Source organism: Sphaeramia orbicularis, chromosome 6 (assembly GCF_902148855.1).
Source record: "Sphaeramia orbicularis chromosome 6, fSphaOr1.1, whole genome shotgun sequence".
Classification (NCBI taxonomy): domain Eukaryota; kingdom Metazoa; phylum Chordata; class Actinopteri; order Kurtiformes; family Apogonidae; genus Sphaeramia; species Sphaeramia orbicularis.
Window position 1 is genome coordinate 13,847,502 of NC_043962.1, and position 22,642 is coordinate 13,870,143.

The following is a 22,642-nucleotide window of genomic DNA, read 5'->3' on the forward strand; positions in this document are numbered from 1 at the left end:
ATTTAATGTTATTTTTTGCACTAAAACAGAAAAAAAAATTAAGTTGTTAATTCTAGATTTTTTTTTTTTTTTTGGCTTAATTGAAGTTTTTTTTTTTTTTTTTACTTAATTGAAGATTTTTTTATTTTTTTTTGCTTAATTCAAGATTTTTTGCTAAATTTGAGATTTTTTTTTTTTTTTTTTTGGCTTAATTGAAGTTTTGTTTTGTTTTTTTTAACTTAATTGAAAATTGTTTTTGGCTTAAATCAAGATTTTTTTCCTTAATTCAAGCTACATTTTTTTTTGCTTAATTCAATTCAAGACTGTGGAATTTTTGCACTTGGCAAAAACATCCCAGGGGCTGAACTGGACCCTTTGGTGGGCCGCATTTGGGCCCCAGGCCGCATGTTTGACACCCCTGTACTAGAGGGATCCACGTATTTCCACAGAGTCTTTGGGGTTTGCTGTGTTCTTTTTTTGTACAGTTGCAGCATTTCTACTGTTGTAAGGTGTCCAATTTTTTGGTCTTTAACCCATAAAGACTAGGGATGCACCGATACCGATACGAGTCTCAGCATCGGCTCCGATACTCAGTGTGTGTACTCGTACTTGTAAAAGATATCCGATACAAATGCACATTCACATTTTATCACAGTTGTATAGATTATAAAATTAAATATGCAGATATGAACTTGTCTTGTAATTATGAAACTAAATTACCTAATCCAAAACAAATTCAAGGCATAAAATACAGAAAACTAACCTAAACTCCCTAACCAAAAACAAGAGAAAAGGTGAAAATAAAAGAGCCGACCTCCCCTACCGAAAAAGGATTGAATTACAAAAATACTATTTACAGCTACAGGGGTTGGACAAAATAATGGAAACACCTTCACCTCAAGATGATAATGCCCCAATCCATACAGCTAGAATTGTTAAAGAATGGCATGAGGAACATTCTAATGAAGTTGAGCATCTCGTATGGCCGCCACAGTCCCCAGACCTCAACATTATTGAGCATTTATGGTCAGTTTTAGAGATTCAAGTAAGACGTCGATTTCCACCGCCATCGTCTCTAAAAGAGTTGGAGGGTATTCTAACTGAAGAATGGCTTAAAATTCCTTTGGAAACAATTCACAAGTTGTATGAATCAATACCTCGGAGAATTGAGGCTGTAATTGGTGCAAAAGGCGGACCTACACCATATTAAATTATATTTTGTTGATTTTTTAAGGTGTTTCCATTATTTTGTCCAACCCCTGTATATACAAAATTGTGAATTAGCACACGAAACACACGAAGACTGACGATCACACACACAGGAACACATGGTTAGGAGCCAAGAGACAGAACAAACTGAAGATCCAGCGCCATTTTTAAAGGGGCCGGGCAGTCATACTCCACCAATCAGCTTCCTGTAAAGCAAATAGACACAAAAAGAAATTATCCTTATACTTTGAATGTAAATCTTTATTTTTTGGACTTACACCAGAAGGATGGCCAAAGAGAGACAAATATTTATTTAATATCCTGCTAATAGCGGCCAAAAAAGCCATCACAAGAAAATGGCTTTTATCAGAAAGCCCAACGCTGAGCATGTGGATGGACATTACAGTGGACATATACAGGGTGGGGAAGCAAAATTTACAATATTTTGAGGCAGGGATTGAAAGACAGTGTATGACCAATTAGTTTATTGAAAGTCATGAGAATTTATTTGCCACAAGAAAATGGACATAATAGAAAATGTTTTTATTCTATGTGTCCTCCTTTCTCAATAACTGCCTTCACACGCTTCCTGAAACTTGCGCAAGTGTTCCTCAAATATTGGGGTGACAACTTCTCCCATTCTTCTTTAATAGTATCTTCCAGACTTTCTCCTAATAGTTTTGCTCATAGTCATTCTCTTCTTTCCATTATAAACAGTCTTTATGGACACTCCAACTATTTTTGAAATCTCCTTTGGTGTGACGAGTGCATTCAGCAAATCACACACTCTTTGACGTTTGCTTTCCTGATTACTCATATGGGCAAAAGTTTCTGAAAAGGTATGGATAATAGTGTTAGGTATGATTATGACATCAATATATGTTTGGTTTCAAAACAATTGACGTATTGTCTGGTGAGAAAAAACAACTAAATGTTCATTGTAAATTTTGCTTCCCCACCCTGTATGAGATGGAGAAACTGACTGCAGAGGTGAACTATAAGAAGGACTTGTTTGCTATGCGCTGGAAGAAATGGATGGAATACATCATGTCACGCAGACCGGACTCTGATGCTTTTATTTTTGTATACAGGGTGGGGAAGCAAAATTTACAATAAACATTTAGTTGTTTTTTCTCAGCTGGCACTACGTCAATTGTTTTGAAACCAAACATATATTGATGTCATAGTCATACCTAACACTATTATCCATACCTTTTCACAAACTTTTGCCCATATGAGTAATCAGGAAAGCAAACGTCAAAGAGTGTGTGATTTGCTGAATGCACTCGTCACACCAAAGGAGATTTCAAAAATAGTTGGAGTGTCCATAAAGACTGTTTATAATGGAAAGAAGAGAATGACTATGAGCAAAACTATTACCAGAAAGTCTGGAAGATACTATTAAAGAAGAATGGGAGAAGTTGTCACCCCAATATTTGAGGAACACTTGCGCAAGTTTCAGGAAGCGTGTGAAGGCCGTTATTGAGAAAGAAGGAGGACACATAGAATCAAAACATTTTCTATTATGTACATTTTCTTGTGGCAAATAAATTCTCATGACTTTCAATAAACTAATTGGTCATACACTGTCTTTCAATCCCTGCCTCAAAATATTGTAAATTTTGCTTCCCCACCCTGTAGAACACAGGTGTCAAACTCCGGTCCTCGAGGGCCGGTATCCTGCATGTTTTAGATGTTTCCCTCTTCCAGCACACCTGACAGTCGTTATCAGGCTTCTGCAGAGTTGGATGATAGGCTTATCATTTGAATCAGGTGTGTTGGAAGAGGGAAACATCTAAAACATGCAGGATACCGGCCCTTGAGGATCTGAGTTTGACACCCCTGCTGTAGAAGATTAGATATAGTAAATGCAATAACTGCAATTCATTCCCTACTTGTTAATGTTCTTTTGTTTTTTTAATTGTTAAAAAATGGGACATTCAGACTAATATACTGTTGATGACATTTAAAATGAATATCTTTGTCAAAATTGATGCAGAATGTCAATAAAAAACTGAATTAAAAAAAAAAAAAAATAGACACAAAATGGCACAGCACACCTACAGGACGGGGGAGAACACACACACTGAACACAAACATATATACATATACAGATAAATGGACAAATTATGACCCAGGGTCGTAACAAATTGCATGACTAAGAAGAAAAGCACTCAGAGAGCGCAAACCTCTGCCAAGACAGATCTGTCATTCGTCCCGTCCCCCCCCCCCCCCCCCCCCCCCCCCCGATCCCCACCAAAATTGAATCATTTCTTCCTTGTGCCAGTATCAACATTTCCTGAAAATTTCCTGAAAATCTGTCCATAACTTTTGGAGTTATCTTGCTAACAAACAAACAAACAAACAAACAAACAAACAAACAAACATGCACAGGAGGCAGATCTGTCTTGGCAGAGGTCTGCGCTCTCCGAGTGCTTTTCTTGTTACGTTCGTTGTCATTTTTATGGAATGACTTCTCGTGTCGTCTCGCAATAATAAATAAACAAATCATCACATTTATAATTTAATGGAAAAACCCTCATTACGCACTTCTTTTTCTGTTTTTTTTTCACATTTCGTAAATATCGGTAAAGTTTTGCGCATATGTCCATCATTTCTTCCTTGTGCCAGTATCAACATTTCCTGAAAATTTCCTGAAAAATCCGTCCATAACTTTTTGACTTATCCTGCTAACAAACAAACACGCAAACAAACAAAGCAAAGCGATCGCAATAGAGAATAAAATACAATTTTCACTGACTAAAATTAGACAAATAGTCATGTAATATTCTGACTAAAATAAGACTAAAATGCTCAGAGTTTTAGTCGACAAAAACTTGACTAGATGAAAAAACCGTGACTAAAACTAATAAAGACTAAAATGAGTTTGGCACAAAGACTAGACTAAAACGAAAATTAAAACAGGCTAACAAAACCAACAGTAGGCTGAAGTCGCATTGCAGAATATCAGATACGTATCAGATTTAGGACCACGTATGACAGTGGCCTGGGTCGAATTTGAAAAAAATCCGATTTGTGCTGTTCAAACTGTCCTTAACAGATGGGATACAGGTCACATGTGGGCAAAAAAACCTCAGATTTGGGCCACATCTGCCTGCAGTCTGAACGTAGCCTCAGTAAGAACTTATGTGACAGTACTTAAAGACTAGATGGGATGCAGTCTGCATAACTATGTCTTTGTTGTACAGATGTTGTTTTTAGGTCGAATTATCAACATCACATGTCTAAAGGGGTGTCAAAAGATGTGGTTTTGACAGTACAGAAGGAAGAATATCATTTGATACTGCTGCGTCATGTACACATGTTATTCATTTTTGTTCTGTTTTTGTGTTCGTACTCAGACCACATCAGATACGGCACGACACTTGACAATTTCCTATTTGTCTGCTTAGCATTTAAAACAAAAACTGTTTAGTAAACGATTAGTTAAAATGCCCCCCATACCCCGCTGTTTTGTTGTTTTTAATAGAAAAAAAAAGTGTTTTGTCGTTAAAACCGATCACTGAAAAGTCCCAGAAGCCAGTGTTGCAGAGGACTGAACGTGCTTTCATTTAAAAATAGTAAAATTACAAATAAGAGCCAAATGACATTTTGACTTTCACAGTGTTAGAAGAATTTAAAAAAAGAGGAGCTACGTAACGCATCCACTCTGTAATTTAATCAAACCTTTAATTAAGACACTTTTTTTTTTGGTTTTTAATTAAAATCGGTCTGATCCATGATGAATCACACAACAAAGTTATAACGCTATAAGATTTCCATGTGGTTTTTGACACCAATAGAAGTCTCTCTTTATTTGTTTCGATATATAGAATTCAATATAGGCATTCATTTCTAATTAAAGAGCCAGGGTTTAATGAGTGAAGTGGTGAATCTGCAGCACAGTAATTAATTAACAATTGTAATGAATTAGACATGAATGGCTTTAAAAAATGAATTGATTTTAAGTAATCACAGTTGAATTGAATATCTGTGTTTTCATGGGCTTTAAAGAAGTAAACAAAGAGTCGGAGCTGAGGGAATGTGGTCAAATCAGATGTCTACACAGCATCAGGGTTCATTTATTGCAGATTAATGATTTGTTAATTTTATGGGTGTGGGGGGGTATTTTTGTTTATGTTGTAAAAAATAAAAAGATGTGGAAAAAAATAGTGATATTTTTTACGGAAATCCATCATTTGTAAAGTTTAAAATTCATAATTGCGAAACTGTATTTTTGTCTTAAATGTTTATTTACCAATGTATATTAATGTTTATTAGCATTATTTTTTGCTTACTCACATTGCTGTACTATTAAAACAGTGGTTGCCAACCTTTTTTGATTCGTAACCCCATTTTAACATCACAAATTTCTGCTAATTTTTTGCTAAAATTAATTAGTTTTTGATCATGTAATATTTTGCTATACTATGTTGCAAATAAACATTCATTTTAGACAACATTTAGTCTATATAATGTATATTATTCTGGACGGAGGCAGAAAAGCCAGGTGTAGATTACTGCACGAAGTGAGAATTTTATTTTCTTGGTCAGGATATGTACAGTCAGTCCAGCTTGGATTTCCAAGGCTGACAATTAATACTGAACAAACAAGAACTCAAACTGAATTATGACAGAGCTGCAGCATCTGAAACTGACCACAATGAACATTTGACAGATAAACAGAACCACAGTGCTTCAGTTTCAGCTTCACAGTTTGTCATGTCTGTTATGGATTGGGATTGTCTCTGTCAACTCACCATATTCTTTTTATTAGTAGGTTTATTTTGTTTTTTATTAATTACAAGACATTTCAGGTGGCCCCATTTGAACTCCAGGCGACCCCACATAGGGTCCTGACCCCAATGTTGAAAAACACTATTAAAACCATTTCAAAAGAGGAAGAAAAAAAAAGATTAATGATTTTTTTTTTTAGCCATATTTATTCAGGTATTTCTTTCCCCTGCTGTTTCCAGTTTCAGCTTCACAGTTTGTCATGTCTTTTATGGATTGGGAGTGTCTCTCTCAACTCAACATATATTTTTTTATTAGTACATTTTTTTTTTTTTTTTTTTTTTTTTTATCAATTCCTAGAAATTCCAGGCAACCCCATTTGAATTCCAAACCCCAAGGCTGAAAAACACATTAAAACTATTTCAAAAGAGAGAAAAAGATTAATGATGTTTTTTTTTTAACCATATTTATTCGTGTATTTCTTTCCCCTGCTGTTTCCAGTCCAGCTTTACACCAACATTATTATCATTAACGAACACTAATGAAATGACAAAAACTAGAATTGAAAAAACATTTTCATTAACTGAAATAAATAAAAACTATAATTAAAAGAAAAAAAAAACAGTAACTAACTAGTGTATGAGCAGTGCTTCAGTTTCAGCTTCACAGTTTGTCTTTTATGGATTGGGATTATCTCTCTCAACTCAACATACATATATATATATATATATATATATATATATATATATATATATATATATATATATTTTTTTTTTTTTTTTTTTAGTACATTTTTTTTATTTTTATTTTTTTATTTTTATCAATTACTAGAAATTCTAGGTGACTCCATTTGAATTCCAAACCCCACATTAAAACCATTTCAAAAGAGAGAAAAAAAAAGATTAATGATGTTTTCTTTTTGCCATATTTATTCGTGTATTTCTTTCTCCTGCTGTTTCCAGTCCAGCTTTACACCAACATTATTATCATTAACAAACACTAACGAAATGATGAAAACTAGAATTGAAAAACATTTTCATTAACTGAAATATATAAAAACTATAATTAAAAGAGAAAAAAAAGATAACTAACTGTGTATGAACAGTGCTTCAGTTTCAGCTTCACAGTTTGTCTTTTATGGATTGGCATTGTTTCTGTCAACTCAACATATATTTTTTTATTAGTACATTTTTAAATTTTTTTTTATTTTTATCAATTACTAGAAATTCTAGGCGACCCCATTTGAATTCCAAACCCCAAGGTTGAAAAACACATTAAAACCATTTCAAAAGAGAGAAAAAAAAAAGATTAATGATGTTTTTTTTTCTTTTAACCATATTTATTCGTGTATTTATCCCCCTGCTCTTTCCAGTCCAGCTTTATCGGCACATAAAGCATGTGTTTGTGTGTGATATTCTAACCTTTCTGTTGTTCTTTGTGTTTCAGGTTGCTCTTGCTGGTGGCCAAGAGGATGGAGGCCATGAGGGCTGTGTGCCTGGCTTTCAGGTCAAACACTACCAGGTGGCTTTCACTGGACCTTTCCTAAAAGGCCAGTCGCTTTTACAAGGTCAGTGAAACCTTCTTTAGATGATTTCAGTGGAACTTTTTCTGTTTTTCTTTGAAGTGGCGTGCAGCGTTCTCTGTTAAACTGCATCATTCCGAGCCGTGAATTTCCATGTGGGTGCGCAGACACACATAAAAACCCTTAAGCTGGATTTATACACTACGCACAGGGTTACAGCGTAGGTTACAGCTTTGCCCCTGCAGACGCCTACGCCATAGGTTGTGATTTATACTCATGTGTTGGATTTCACCCTTGCACCGTGCTCGTATAATACACTATATGGTCGTAGCGGAGCCGCAACAACTGTTTACGCTTGATAAAAAGCAATAACGGGCTGTAGTCATAGCCAAACAAACAGGGTTACAACTGATAATGGTATTTATCCACGTTTAAAGTACAACCATCATCCTGGAGTTGGGTTTCATTTTTAGTCCTTTAATGCTGTATCGGGCAAGTGACTATTTTTGGTCCTTTCTGCACACATTACAAGAGAGTAGTCGCTTTTCCATTGGACATATGCGCAAAACTTTACCGATATTTACAAAATGTGGAAAAAACAGAAATAGAAGTGCATAATGAGGGTTTTTCCATTAACTTACAAATGCGATGATTTGTTTATTTTATTATCGTGAGATGACGCGAGAAGTCATTCCATAAAAATGACAATGAACGTAACAAGAAAAGCACTCGGAGAGCGCAGACCTCCACCAAGACAGATCTGCCGCCCGTGCGTGTTTGTTTGTTTGTTTGTTTGTTTGTTTGTTTGTTTGTTTGTTTGTTTGTTTGTTAGCAAGATAACTCAAAAAAGTTATGGACAGATTTTCATGAAATTTTTAGGAAATGTTGATACTGGCACAAGGAAGAAGAAGAAATGATTAAATTTTGGTGGTGGTGGTGGGCTGACCTGCACCCCCCCACCCCCCACCCGAGGCACGCACACAAAGGAAAGAGATCACAATACCTCCTGGCAGAGGTAAATATCAGGTTGATTTACAGATATTTTCATCATTATTATTATATGTTACCCCTCTATCTCATACTAAACTAGAAGCACTCGGAGAGCGCAGACCTCCGCCAAGGCTGATCAGTGCCCCCCCCGCCCCGTGGGCCCCCCCACCCCCGATCACCACCAAAATTTAATCATTTCTTCCTTATCCCATTTCCAACAAACCCTGAAAATTTCATCCAAATCTGTCCATAACTTTTTGAGTTATGTTGCACACTAACGGACAGACAAACAAACAAACCCTGGCAAAAACATAACCTCCTTGGCGGAGGTAATTAAGAAATAATTCAGTTTCCTGGTGTGTCCACACATACCACACCATGTTTCTTGTAAAACTCTTCTTCTTTGCTTGCTGTAATGTCTGTCAACATCCGTTTTTTTTTTTATTATTCACATGACACTAGTTGCCAAAAAAGGTCTTTCCATTGCAGTTTCGCTTGACATGTCAATTGCACTACACTCAAAAACACACCTCTTGGCAGCACAAAAACTTTTAATCGAAAAACAAGAGTTTTGGCGAAATTGTTGTTTTTCCATTAGGCAAATTTTTATGCGCAAGTTATATTCATGCAATTTGAGGATCAATGAAAAAGCGACTACTGACAGCAACAGTTCCAGTGAAGACAGTGAGTCACCAGTCTCAGGTCCAATGCGGTCTCCAGGGTCTGTAAGGACAACATAACTTAAAACTTACCATATAAAATTCAATACCTTTTAAAGACTGTTTTAAGGTATTAAATGCAGATTGTAAATTCAAGACTTTTAAGACTTTTTAAGACCCCACAGGGACCCTGCAAATATGGTAACTTCATTGACCTTGATTTTCTACATAGAAAATTGTGAAAAATTTCTCAAAAGTGATAAAGTCTTGTTATGTCCTCCAATAACACACTAAGGTTGAAATTTTGAATTTCAGAGTATCTCTACAAGTGCCCTATAAAGAGTTAAAAATGGCTGAAATGAGCGTAGAGTAGGGCTACAACCAGTGGCGGCTGCTCGTCTTTCAGACAGGGGAAGCTCATTGGCGGCTTACATCAAAAAAAAAAAAAAAAAAGTCAAGTTATTTAAACATACATTCGGCCCTCCGTTCCTTTTTAAGAAAATGCTCAGTGACCTTATCGTACCAAGTAGGTGTCTTTTCCAGGGACTGGACCAGTGCCCTCTCTGCTTAGATTGCCTTGGCCCAGTGTGTTGTGGGTGTAAGACTTCAGCCTTTTTAAACAAGAGATGCTCCTTTCACTCCGACCTAGCCGACAGTTGGATTGATTTAACTATCTACAAAACCATATTAAACTCGAACAAGAAATGATTAAATTATGGAACTGAAACAAGAAAACAGTGAAATTATGTTGAATTGAAACAAGGAAGTACAATGAGTGTGTTTTATTTACAGTGCAAGAAATGAACGAGTAATTTCGTAGTGGTTTCTCTCTTGATTTCACAGCAGAATGTGCGACGGTATTAAACTGAACTGTGTCAGTGAAGGAGTAGATCTGAAAATAGCTGTCAATCAAACGGGATTCAGCCTTTGACCGATCCTCCAATCAGCACGTGGGATTCTGGCGTCCAGCCCGGCCGAGCTCCGCCCACAGCTCCATTCACCCCCAGAGACGCCCGGCGTCCGGGGGCGGGACAACATCGTGGCATTTATCCAATTACCGTCCAGTTTTGACGCAATGAAAAAAACTGTTCCACTCAGTCCCATTGAAGCCCAGAGACGCCCGCAGTCTACGGACAAATGCACTGAGCAGAGATGGAGGAGAAAACAGCGCAACGGGAATGGAGGAGAAGTGAACAACATCGCGTCCGTTGATTTGTGATAAAGCTGATTTGAACGAACTCATCTTTGAGATGAACGTGTTCTAACACATTTGGAGTCAATAAAATGTCAACACAACCGAGCATATTTAACCATTTAATTTTCGTAATTTTAGGGGAAGCCGGGCTTCCCTTGCAGTCTGAGAAATCGCCACTGGCTACAACGTACACAACTGTTTCAGAAGGAATTGTTAAAATACAAGGAAATAATGATGACATCACTTTATTTACATTCATTCATAACAGCGGTGATCATGTTGAATGTGAGCGTTTGCAGTTTAGTTGAAGTCAGATCAACCACCACCTGTAGTCCATGCACGTAGCGGCTGTAGACGGTGCCACAGCCCTTGACGCAGAGGCGTGAATCGGCCTTCTCTAAACCGTCCGCCCGTGCGGTGGCTGAGGATTTGAATGGCAGCGTATCCAGGGGAGCTAAGCACCGTAAAGCCAGACTATCTGTAGGTCAGCAGGCAAGGTGATGTGTGTGTGTGTGTGTGTGTGTGTGTGTGTGTGTAGGTGTGCGCGTGTGTGTGTGTGTGTGCATGTTCTGTTCGTAACACTTATCAGACGGTACAGAAAAGCCTTCATATAAACACAAGATCCAAACGGTTGTTTCTTTGCACGACAACAGCAACAACATCATCTGAGTCTGCAAATGAATTATTCTCCTTGATTGGATGGTACTTAAAATAGACGGCTTTTCTGTTCTTGCTTCCTAGAAGGCAGCTTCAGGCGGCTCATTCCACAGAGCATGTGCATATGTTTTTGTTTCTGTTGGAATATTTTGACCCTGATCCACTGGTTTTAACCCTTTATGGGCACTCATAGAAGTACTGTGACGTTACAACAAGCAAAGAAGAAGAGTTTTAAAGGAAACATGGCACGGTATGTGTGGACACACCAGGAAACCCAATCATTTTTTAAATTTAGTACGAGATAGAGGTGTAATATATATCACATTGGACCTGAGATTGTTCCCTCACTGTAACTGTTGCTCTCATTGTCTTCTAATGTATGTGGAAATGATCAAAAATAGTCACTTGCCCGATAAAGGGTTGACTCAGCTTTCTGGACAAATTCTAGTCCTCAACAAGTTTGTATTTTCCTTCTGACAGAGGAATGTGTATTTGAGCTCAGCCAGTTTTTAATTCAAACATTAACCTTTTCATGCATGAATTATGAGAACCTTCATCAAAATATTTCCCCGAGTGTTTTTATTCCTCTTTAGGCATGAAAAAAACAATGCGATTGAAAATTTTCTTCTGAAGAGTAAATTTTTTAAAAAATAAATAAAATAAAAATAATTAAACAAAATTAAAAAAAAAAAAAAAAAAAAAAATATATATATATATATATATATATATATATATATATATATATATATATATACATTAAAAAAAATAATAATGAAAAAAAAAATTCTTATGAACCTATTTTTCATGAAGTTGCAAAAATATCCACTCAGCTGGACACCACATGTTTAATTTTTGACGCACAGAAACATGTATTTACTGATAAATTGTGAGAAAACTATGGGGAGGGCTTGTGATTCTGGGGGTTTATGGTCAGTAGAGATCTACATAATGTTACCGATTCATGTCAGAAAAGATATGTAGTGTCTTAAAACTTTAATAAAGATATGTGTAAAAAAAAAAAAAAAAAAAACATGAATATACAGGAGAACAGCTGTAGAATAGCTGTCCACTGTAGTGACCAGTGTGCATGAAAGGGTTAAAGATCTGAAAGGTAGACCAGAGGAAGGCCTGGGTGTGTGAACCTCTGCAGGGTTGTTGTCATCCAGGCTCATTTGCATTTAGTCCAGAGGTAGCCTTGTCACACCTCTGTTTCTGCAGCGCTCGTCTGATTCCCTACAAACTGCTGCAATGCAAAAAGCCACACCACAGAAGTCTCACATTCTCAATCTCAGCTCCATATTGCTCCAACTTATTGGTGCGGTCTAGTCTTGCGGGACCCTTGGGCAGTACCTATCTGCACAGCTCCAGTCTGCCGACACAGAGATCAGCACTAATGTCAGCTGGCTCACAGTTTACTCCTGTGGGGGTTTGAGTTACGGCTGCCTGCTTCACTCTCCACTAAAATCAACAAAGTGCAATACACCCGTACAAAGCTGAGGACAGTCTTCAATTATTAATTTCTACAATCATTTATTCACTCTTCAACTGTTGTTTTATTTGTACAATATGATGAAATACAATGGAAATATGTAAATTCAATGAGAATAATTTATAGCTTGTGAATGCAGTCTGTCATTTACCGTGAAACTTATTTTTAGTACTTGCTCATTATTCTGGCAATTTTTTTTTATTTATTTCATCAGCAAATGTGTTGTTCTCCACATTATGAGAATACACCGGTAGAATTCCATTACCTGCTTCAGGACAAGAATTGAACCCTTTCATGCATAGTGGTCAGTACAGCGGACAGATATTCTCCAGCTGTTCTCTGATATATTTATGGGTTTTGTTGTTTTAGTTCCATATCAGCCGACACAGTGGACGCTTATGCATCATCCCATACACTGTAATTCAGACCATTATTGTAACTTTGCTGTTCTAGATAAACCTGATCTGCAGTAACATGATTGAGTGTAAAAAAAAAAAAAAAAAAAAAAAAAAAAAATTGGCAATTGTTATTAGACTGTAATTAACAGTTTTTTCTGTTTTTTTTTTAAACAAAAAGGTTTTTTTGCATATTATCTCCATGTTAAAATGTGATAAAACGTCAGATTAGCAGCATTAACCCTTTCATGCATAGTGGTCACTACAGTGGACAGCTGATCAAAGGTGTTTTCTTATGTATTTATGGATTTGTTGTTTTGTGCATCATCCCATACGCTGCAATTCAGACCATTACTGTAACTTTGCTCTTCTAGATAAACCTGATCTGCAGTGACATGTTTGAGTGTAAAAAAAAAAGTTAATTGTCACTAGACTGTAAAAAACAGTTTTGTTTTGTTTTGGGTTTTTTTTTTTTTAAACAAAAAGTTGTTTGTTTTTTTGCATGTTACCTCCATGCAGGTATGTTAAAATGTGAGAAAAGATCAGATTAGCAGCATTAAAAATGTTTGTTTTTCATAGTTTTCACGTAGTATATCAGTAAATACATGTTTCTTTGCTTCTAAAATTAAACGCCTGGTGTCCAGCGGAGTGAACATTTTTGTAACTCCGTGATTAAATAGATTCCTAAAAAATCCATCGCATTGTTTTTTGGGTTTTTTTTCATGCTTAAAGAGGAATAAAAACACTCCGGAAAAAAATCTTGATTAAGGTTCTCATAATTCATGCATAAAAGGGTTAATTACTAGAAATTTCAGGCGACCCCATTTGAATTCCAGGCGACCCCAGGTGGGGTGCCGACCCCAAGGTTGAAAAACACAGGGTTAAAGTAATGCACTTACACAGGGTGACCCAAAAAAACGGGAATTTTTGAAGTGCATATTGGCAGACATGAGCAAGTGGCAGCACTATGAGACAGTGACCTTGAGCAAGTAAACACACCCCCATTTTAGTAACCATGGATCAGTGGAACGGGCCACAGCGTGCGTTAGCCATAAAAATGTTTTATAAAAACGGTGATAGTTTGACAGCTGCGCAGAGGGAGTTCCGACGTTTTTACGACTTAGGACGTCATGGTGTTGTTCCATCAAAACACGCGATAAAATGTTGGATTAATAACTTTGAAGAGACTGGATCTGCCCTAAAGAAGAAACCAACAGGACGACCAAGAAGTGCTCGTACTCCTGGCACCCTAGATCGCCAGATTTGTCCGTTTGTGATTTTTTTCTTGTGGGGCTATCTCAAGAGTAAAGTGTACACGACTCGACCAAGAACTCTGGATGAGTTAAAACAGAGAATTCAGGATGAAATTCACAGTATCCCAGCTGAGATGTTGCAGCGGTCAATGAGGAATCTCAACAGCAGATTTCAAGAATGCATTCGTACAGGAGGACGCCATCTACAGGGTGGGGAAGCAAAATTTACAATGAACATTTAGTTGTTTTTTCTCAGCAGGCACTACGTCAGTTGTTTTGAAACCAAACATATATTGATGTCATAATCATACCTAACACTATTATCCATACCTTTTCACAAACTTTTGCCCATATGAGTAATCAGGAAAGCAAACGTCAAAGAGTGTGTGATTTGCTGAATGCACTCGTCACACCAAAGGAGATTTCCAAAATAGTTGGAGTGTCCATAAAGACTGTTTATAATGGAAAGAAGAGAATGACTATGAGCAAAACTATTACGAGAAAGTCTGGAAGTGGAGGAAGCAACAAAAAACGTACCAAAGCTTTTATTAAAGCTCTCAAATCCAAAATCCTAAAGGATCCAACCAAATCCATGAGAAAAATTGCAATTGAGCTTGAGGTAGACAACAAGACCGTTAGAAATGCAGTAAAATATGATTTGAAGTTAAAATCTTACACAAGAACACCAAAACACTTGTCGACAACAGCAACAAATTCAACTTTAGCAATTTTTGGGAATCATGTTTATGGCCGCCTTCTAGCCCAGATCTAAACCCTCTGGATTCTGCGATTTGGGGCGTTTTAGAACATGCTACCAATAGAACATCACACAGCAATGTCGACTTTCTTAAAGATACTATTAAAGAAGAATGGGAGAAGTTGTCACCCAAATATTTGAGGAACACTTGCGCAAGTTTCAGGAAGCGTGTGAAGGCAGTTATTGAGAAAGAAGGAGGACACATAGAATAAAAACATTTTCTATTATGTCAATTTTCTTGTGGCAAATAAATTCTCATGACTTTCAATAAACTAATTGGTCATACACTGTCTTTCAATCCCTGCCTCAAAATATTGTAAATTTTGCTTCCCCACCCTGTACAGGAAGTAATTTAAAAAAAAAAAAAAAAAAAAAAAAAGAAAATTCCATCGTTTCTTAAATGGCATGTTTTAAGGTTTCAATTACTATGAATAAAATATTTTTCTTCCATCACTCTTGGTTTTATTGGATTGTTAAAAAGTTCCCGTGTTTTTTGTGTCACCCTGTATACGGAAGAATAACATCTTCATTTCTTATACAGTGCCACATTTTAAGTGCCACTCCAATGACGGACAGATTTTCCAATTTGCAAATACATACTTTCCCACCTCGACAGCAAAATATGACAAATCTGAGTATTTTCTTCTTCGATCTTGGTTTTACTCTTTTTCAGCTTTATTGTGTTTGATTCGGTCAGCCAGTGAGGCATTTTGTCATCTGGAGGTTCAGTGGTGCGTGTAGTAGGAGACAGAAGTCAGTTCTGCTTTAGTGCTCTGCTCTGGGCCGACAGAGTGCTTCCATTACCTTGAATATGCTCCTGTCAGCACAAACACCTCACACCATGGGGGGGGGGTCCCAGGGCTTACATGTTGTGGACAGAATCATAGGCATGCATACTGTGCTCTATATGCACACTTATTTGCAATGGCATTCATGCGGGACAAACATGTTTAGTGTATCCAAGTGGATTTATGGAGGTGAGAAAAATAAACAAATAAATAAACCAACTAAGGCACGCGTTGCATTTTCTGCGACTGAAAACAGGCATTTGAGTTCACATTTCAGATCTTAACCCTATAACACAGTGCTTTCCAACCTTTTTTGGCTCATGACTCCGTTTTAACCCATAAAGACCCAGTGCTACTTTGGTGGCAGTTCCCAAATTACTTTTTCTCTATATCTAACCTTTCTTAAGTGATTTATCACCATTTATTATATATTATCCTCTGCATTTTCCATTTTTAGGTGTTTCCCTATATTAACCCTTTCATGCACGAATTATGAGAATGTTAATCAAGATTTTTTTTCTTTATTCCTTTTTAGGCATTTAAAAAACAATGAGATTAATTTTTTTTTTTTTTTTTATGAAGCTATTTTTCATGGAGTTGCAAAAATGTGCGTTTAATTTTTAAAGCAACGAAATGTGTATTTACTGATATACTGTGTGAAAACTATGAAATAAAGACATTAAATGCTGCTAATTTGATGTTTTCTCACATTCTAATATACACACTCAAAGAAATGGAAAACCCATGTAGTAATCCTTATGCAATGTATTTATGTTGAAAATATTTAATAAATTCATTTTTAGTGAAAAAAAACAAGAGAGTTACATTACATTTAAATAATAATACAAGTCTTGGGAATATTCAATACTGTTTAATACAATTTAGTCAACGCAGTCACTTAAAAAATGAAGTTTGTCCCAAAGCGTTTGCTGTCCACCTGACACATGCGCACTGCGTACTGCTCAGCAGCCATTTCTGCACGATCATCACCTGTCTGCAAGGCCTGTTGTGGCGTGTGCTCCTGGGATTTTTCGTCGATTTTCAGAGACATGCAGACATACACAGACACATGCAGACACATTCAAAGCACTCGGGACCTGTGTTTGGCACATTTGGCACATGCCACTTTCTTGCCTGTTTTTTGAATTTGATTTAAATAAATAAAACATGAGTAACGTAAATTGACATGCGTGGTATTTATTGAGGTCCTCCAATGTTTATTAAATTCAACACAATGATGATTAATACCATAAATTCAATGTAATCTTTAATAAATTCAACATAATGATGTTTAGTAAATTAAACATAATGATATTTGGTAAATTCAGTGTGTTTAATAAATTGAACATAATGATGTTTAGTAAATTTAACATAACGACATTTAGTAAATTCAACATGTTTATTAAATTCAATGAAATGATATATGTAAATTCAGTGTGTTTAATTGATTCAATGTAATGATGTATACTAAATTAAACGTAAAAATATTGAGTAAATTCAACATGTTTAATAAATTCAACTTAACTGTGTGATGTAGCACTTAATTAAGACGGTTTGCTGAAATTTAGTCATCTAGTATTTTTAAAATTTAAATAAAAAAGTTTTGTGGGACCGGTTGATGTTATCTTATTATTTAAATCCAATGTTCTGTTTTTTTCAGTGCACTACAAACAAAAAGTTATGGGTATTTAAAATTTTGGGGAGTATTTTTTTCAGGTGGGATTTTTTGCACAACGCTTTTCACTTTTTTGTGTGTGAATTGAAACACATTTTTTAATGACCAGACATAGTTTTATTTACAAATGGCAAAAATGACCAAAAAAAGACCAAAAAAAAAGACAAAAAAAAAAAAAAAAAAGAAATATCCTTAACTTTTTGTTTGTTGTGAACTCTAATACTAGTCACTTCATGGAGATAACATGCCAAAAAAAAAAAAAAACTTTTGTTGTTAATTACAGTCTAATAACAATAACAAGGAATTGATTTACACTCCAACATGTTGATTTGGTTTATCCAGAACAGCAAAGTTACAGTAATATTATCAATTGCAGTGTATTGTGTCAGCTGATATTAAACTAAAACAACAAAATCCATGAATATACAAGCAAACAGCTGTAAAATAACTGTCCACTGTAGTGACCACTGTGCATGAAAGGGTTAAATTCACTGATCAAGTAGATGTTCATAAAAGCTCAGATTAAAGTTGAGGGTTATTATATCAGAAACAGAGATAACTGAACAAAATGTGAGGGTTTTGTTTTTTGTTTTGTTTTTTTTTTGTTTTTTTGCAAAGATATCAATAACTGAGCATTAAAACAACTGTCTTCATCCACTGTCAATGATCCAACACCATGGGTTTACTGGTGAATCAATGTTGTAGAAGATGACGTGTTTCCACGGTAACTCCATTGTAACTCCTCTGTACATCCTGATGACCATGAAACTGCATTTTACACCAATTATTTACACGTATTGACAGGATTAGTGGATCAACGGATATTAAACAGTTTAGATCAGTACATGCTTCTGGTCGATGGTGGTTGTTTGGGTCTTTATGGGTTAACATCACAAATTTCTGTTGACCCCAGACATTCAAAATGGAGATATTTCTTGGCTAAAATTAATTTGTTATTGATCATGTGAGTTATAACGCTATAAGATTTCCATGTGGTTTCTGACACCAACAGATGTGTCTCTGTATTTGCTTTGATATATAGAACTCAATACAGGCATTTATTTCTAATTAAAGAGCCAGGGTTTAATGAGTGAAGTAATGAATCTGCAGCACAGTAATTAATTAACAATTGTAATGAATTAGACATGAATGGCTTTTAAAAAATGAGTTGTTTTTAAGTAATTACAGTTGAATTGAATATCTGTGTTTTCATGGGCTTTAAAGAAGTAAACAAAGAGTCGGAGCTGAGGGAATGTGGTCAAATCAGATGTCTACACAGCATCAGGGTTCATTTATTTTAAATTAATGATTTGTTAATTTTATGGGTGAAGGGATGGGTATTTTTGTTTATGTTGTAAGAAATGAAATAAAAAGATCTGGAAAAAAAAAAAAAGAAAGATTGAAATTATTTACAGAAATCTATAATTTTGAAAGTTTAATATTCATAATAGTGAGACTGTGTTTTCTTTTATCTTCTTAACCCTTAATAGGTAAACTGGGGTCCCAGCAGACCCCACGTTTTTAATTTTTTATGTTTTCTATGTTTTTATTTGAAGCTCGTGCGTGGTACTTCATTTACCCTCCTAGTATAGGGATCTGAAAAGTAAAATGGAACCAAAAAATGAACTCATAGAATAATATAGGCAATACAGACATTTTGGGGTCGCCCGTGACCCCAGGTTACCTTTAACGTATATTGATTTATTGTTTTTCCATTTCAGGTATTTCAGAATATGATCAATAATTGATATTATAAATTTCTAATAACGCTAACCTTCAGCGCTTTAATCTTTTTTGAGTAATTTTAACATCGTGTGAGGCCATGGCTAAGAGGAAAACTCTGAGTGATGAAGATATTAGGACAGAGCTTGCAGATTTAGAAGTAGAATCTGAATCAGATGATGACCATTTATCGACTGATAGTGTTTATGACGTCAGTTTTCCTTCTGTGAAGACTGTTTGTGAGCACCTATTCGTACTACCCAATTGTGTAGTTAGTTTAGTTTTTAGTTATAGTTTAGTTTTTAGAGAAACTTTATTGAAACTGTATTGCAAATGTGTTATAGCAATGTAGCATGTTTATTTGGAACATGTGAAACTTTTTTGAAATTTTCTGTTAACTTTAGTGAAGGAAATACTTCACGCAGTAAAGGAGAATTTATTTGGAAAATAAAGCACAATTTTGTGACATTTTTTCGTTTCATTGCTATCCTTTCATACTATAAGCAATAAAGTATTGTAACTGACTAAAAAATAACATTTTTAGATGTTTTTATCACCGTAGGTAACCTGGGGTCTAGCTGAACCCCAGGTTACCTGTAGCTGTGGGGGGCACCATGGTTACCGATTAAGGGTTAAATGTGTATGTACCAGTGTATATTAATGTTTATTAACATTATTTTTTTTGATTATTCACATTGCTGTACTATTAAAACAGTGCTTCCCACCCTTTTCTGACTCATAACCCCATTTTAACGTCACAAACTTCTGCTAAAATTAATTTATTTTTGATCATGTAATAGTTTGCTATACTATGTTGCAAATAAATGTTAATTTTAGACGACATTTAGTTTATATAATGTAAATTATTATGGACGGAGGCAGAAAAGCCAGGTGTAGATTACTGCACAAAGTGAGGATTTTCTTTTCCTTGGTCAGGATATGTACAGTCAGTCCAGCTTGGATTTCCAAGGCTGACAATTAATACTGAACAAACAAGAACTCAAACTATGAATTATGAAAGAGCTGCAGCATCTGAAACTGACCACAATAAACATTTGAAAGATAAACAGAACCACAGTGCTTCAGTTTCAGCTTCACAGTTTGTCATGTCTTTTATGGATTGGGATTGTCTCTGTCAACTCACCATATATTTATTATTAGTAAGTTTTTGGTTTTTATTTTTATCAATTACTAGAAATTTCAGGTGACCCCAATGTTGAAAAACACTGCTATAACACCAAATGTATCATATTTGATACATGAGTTTTGAATCCCTCAACATGATCAGTGTGTCTCCAGCAGGGGTGTCAAACTCATTTTAGTTCAGGGGCCACATTCAGCTAAATTTGATCTGCAGTGGGCCGGACCAGTAAAATAATAACTTAATAATATATAAATAATGTCAACTCCTTTTTTTTTTTTTTTTTTTTTTTTTTTTTCCTTTTAATTTTATTTTTCTCTTTCGTTTTTGTCTGTATAAGGCTGTAACTGGCATGTGCTGTCTGAGGGGTTGTGGTGGGGGGTCTTGTTTCTATGTTTTATATGTCGAAAATCAATAAAATGTGTTTTTAAAAAAATAATAATGTCAACTCCAAACATTCTCTATGTTTTAGAGCGAGAAAAGTAAATTTACATTATGAAAAGGTTTACATCTACAAACTATCCTTTCAAGAGATGTGAATAACATGAACAAACTGAAAAAATAAGTGGAATTTTAACAATATTCTGCCTCAGTTTATCATTTACAGATGTATATTATAACTTACAGATCACAGTGGATCTACAAATGCACAAAACATTTATTAACAGACAGAATATTGTTAAAATTGTACTTCTCTTAAGACATTTCAGGTTCATATTTTTAGCAAAATTATACTTTATTTTAGTGTAAATACATGAAAATATTTACATTTACAAAGAGTAACATTTGGAGTTGTCATTATTCATTTGTTATTATGATAATATTTGACTGAATCCTGCCCACTGGAGATTGAATTGGTCTGAATGTGGAACCTGAACTAAAAGGATTGTTCATTTCTTTGTGTAATTTTTCCATTTCACAACTTCATCCCAAGGGCCGGACTGGACCCTTTGGTGGGCCGGATTTGGCCCCCGGGCCACATGTTTGACACCTGTGGTCTCCAGGGTCTGTAAGGTCCACCTCTGCATGAACAGTGAGTGGACCTGCTTTGTTAGGTACCATGAAATAATGGTACTAATGTAAGGAATGATGTTCAAAGGGATAATGTGGATGTGGACAGGGGTCTGGATCAGCACTTACAGTCACAGAAATAATTATTAGACCATCAAAAGTCGTTAGAAACAATGGTTGTGTAATCAAATTCTACCTCCTGTGTGTATCATGTGACTAAAATAGACAGAAAAGAAAACATGGAATGCCTAAAAGCACTGTTTTTGTCAGTACAATGCCATAGATATTGATGTAAGAACTGAGGTGATTTTAGTTATTATCAAAAAAAAAAAAAAAAACCCACAGAAAATGGATAGATATCAGCTCTGAAATTAAACTCTTATGAGCTATTTTTGTTGTTATCATTATATTTGTCCAAACAAATGTACCTTTAGTTGTACCAGGCATTGATTGATTGATTGAAATCTTTATTTTGGACATGCAGACAGTGAAATCAAAACAAAACCAACCAACAAAATATCAGTAATCAGTAAAAGGCTGATAAATAAACAAAAAAAAAAAAATAATGTGGATGTGGACAGGGGTCTGGATCAGCACTTAGTCACAGAAATAATTATTAGACCATCAAAAGTCATTAGAAACAATAGTTATGTAATCAAATTCTACCTCCTGTGTGTATCATGTTACTAAAATAGACAGAAAAGAAAACATGGAATGCCTAAAAGCACTGTTTTTGTCAGTACAATGCCATAGATATTGATGTAAGAACTGAAGTGATTTTAGTTATCACAAAAAAAAAAAAAAAAAAAAAAAAAAAAAAACACGGAAAATGGATAGATATCAGCTCTGAAATTAAACTCTTATGAGCTATGTTTGTTGTTATCATTATATTTGTCCAAACAAATGTACCTTTAGTTGTACCAGGCGTTGATTGATTGATTGAAATCTTTATTTTGGACATGCAGACAGTGAAATCAAAACAAAACCAACCAACAAAATATCAGTAATGATACATAAAAGATTGATAAGTAAACAAAAGAAAAAAATAATGTGGATGTGGACAGGGGTCTGGATCAGCACTTATGTTGGTCTAATGTTCTAAAAGTGATGTTCTGACATTCTAAAATACATGTTCATTTTACCTTGTATGTATTTGTCTTGGTAATATATATATATATATATATATATATATACTTCTTGATTTTTTTTTTTGTTTGTTTTTGCCACTTACGGGCAAGGAACCAAATATGGTAACTTCACTGACCTTGATTATCTACATGACAATAAAAAATTTAGAAAAATTTGAAGTCTCATTAGGTCCTCCAATAACAAACTAAGGTTGAATTTTTGAAGTTCAGAGTATTTCTATGAGTGACCTATTAAGGGTTAAAGAAGCTTCAATTAGATCACAGGTGTCAAACATGCGGCCCGGGGACCAAATCCTGCCAATTTGACCCACGGGATGA

The 22,642-nt window shown here is 35.3% G+C and overlaps 1 protein-coding gene and 1 long non-coding RNA gene across 2 annotated transcripts in view; one reads left to right on the forward strand and one right to left on the reverse strand.

Annotated features, from left to right (window-relative positions):
* Nucleotides 1-22,642, forward strand: part of cdh13 (cadherin 13, H-cadherin (heart)) — a 1,127,464-nt gene that overhangs the window by 346,405 nt on the left and 758,417 nt on the right. The window contains 1 exon segment of the mRNA XM_030136869.1: nucleotides 7,369-7,489. Within this exon segment, the coding sequence (XP_029992729.1) occupies nucleotides 7,369-7,489 (121 nt within the window).
* LOC115421145 (uncharacterized) lies at nucleotides 5,767-21,468 on the reverse strand. The gene is made up of 4 exons (XR_003935636.1): nucleotides 21,302-21,468; nucleotides 18,716-18,721; nucleotides 17,948-17,950; nucleotides 5,767-5,777 (listed from the first exon to the last, which is right to left on the reverse strand). It is a non-coding gene; the product is annotated as an uncharacterized LOC115421145 (long non-coding RNA).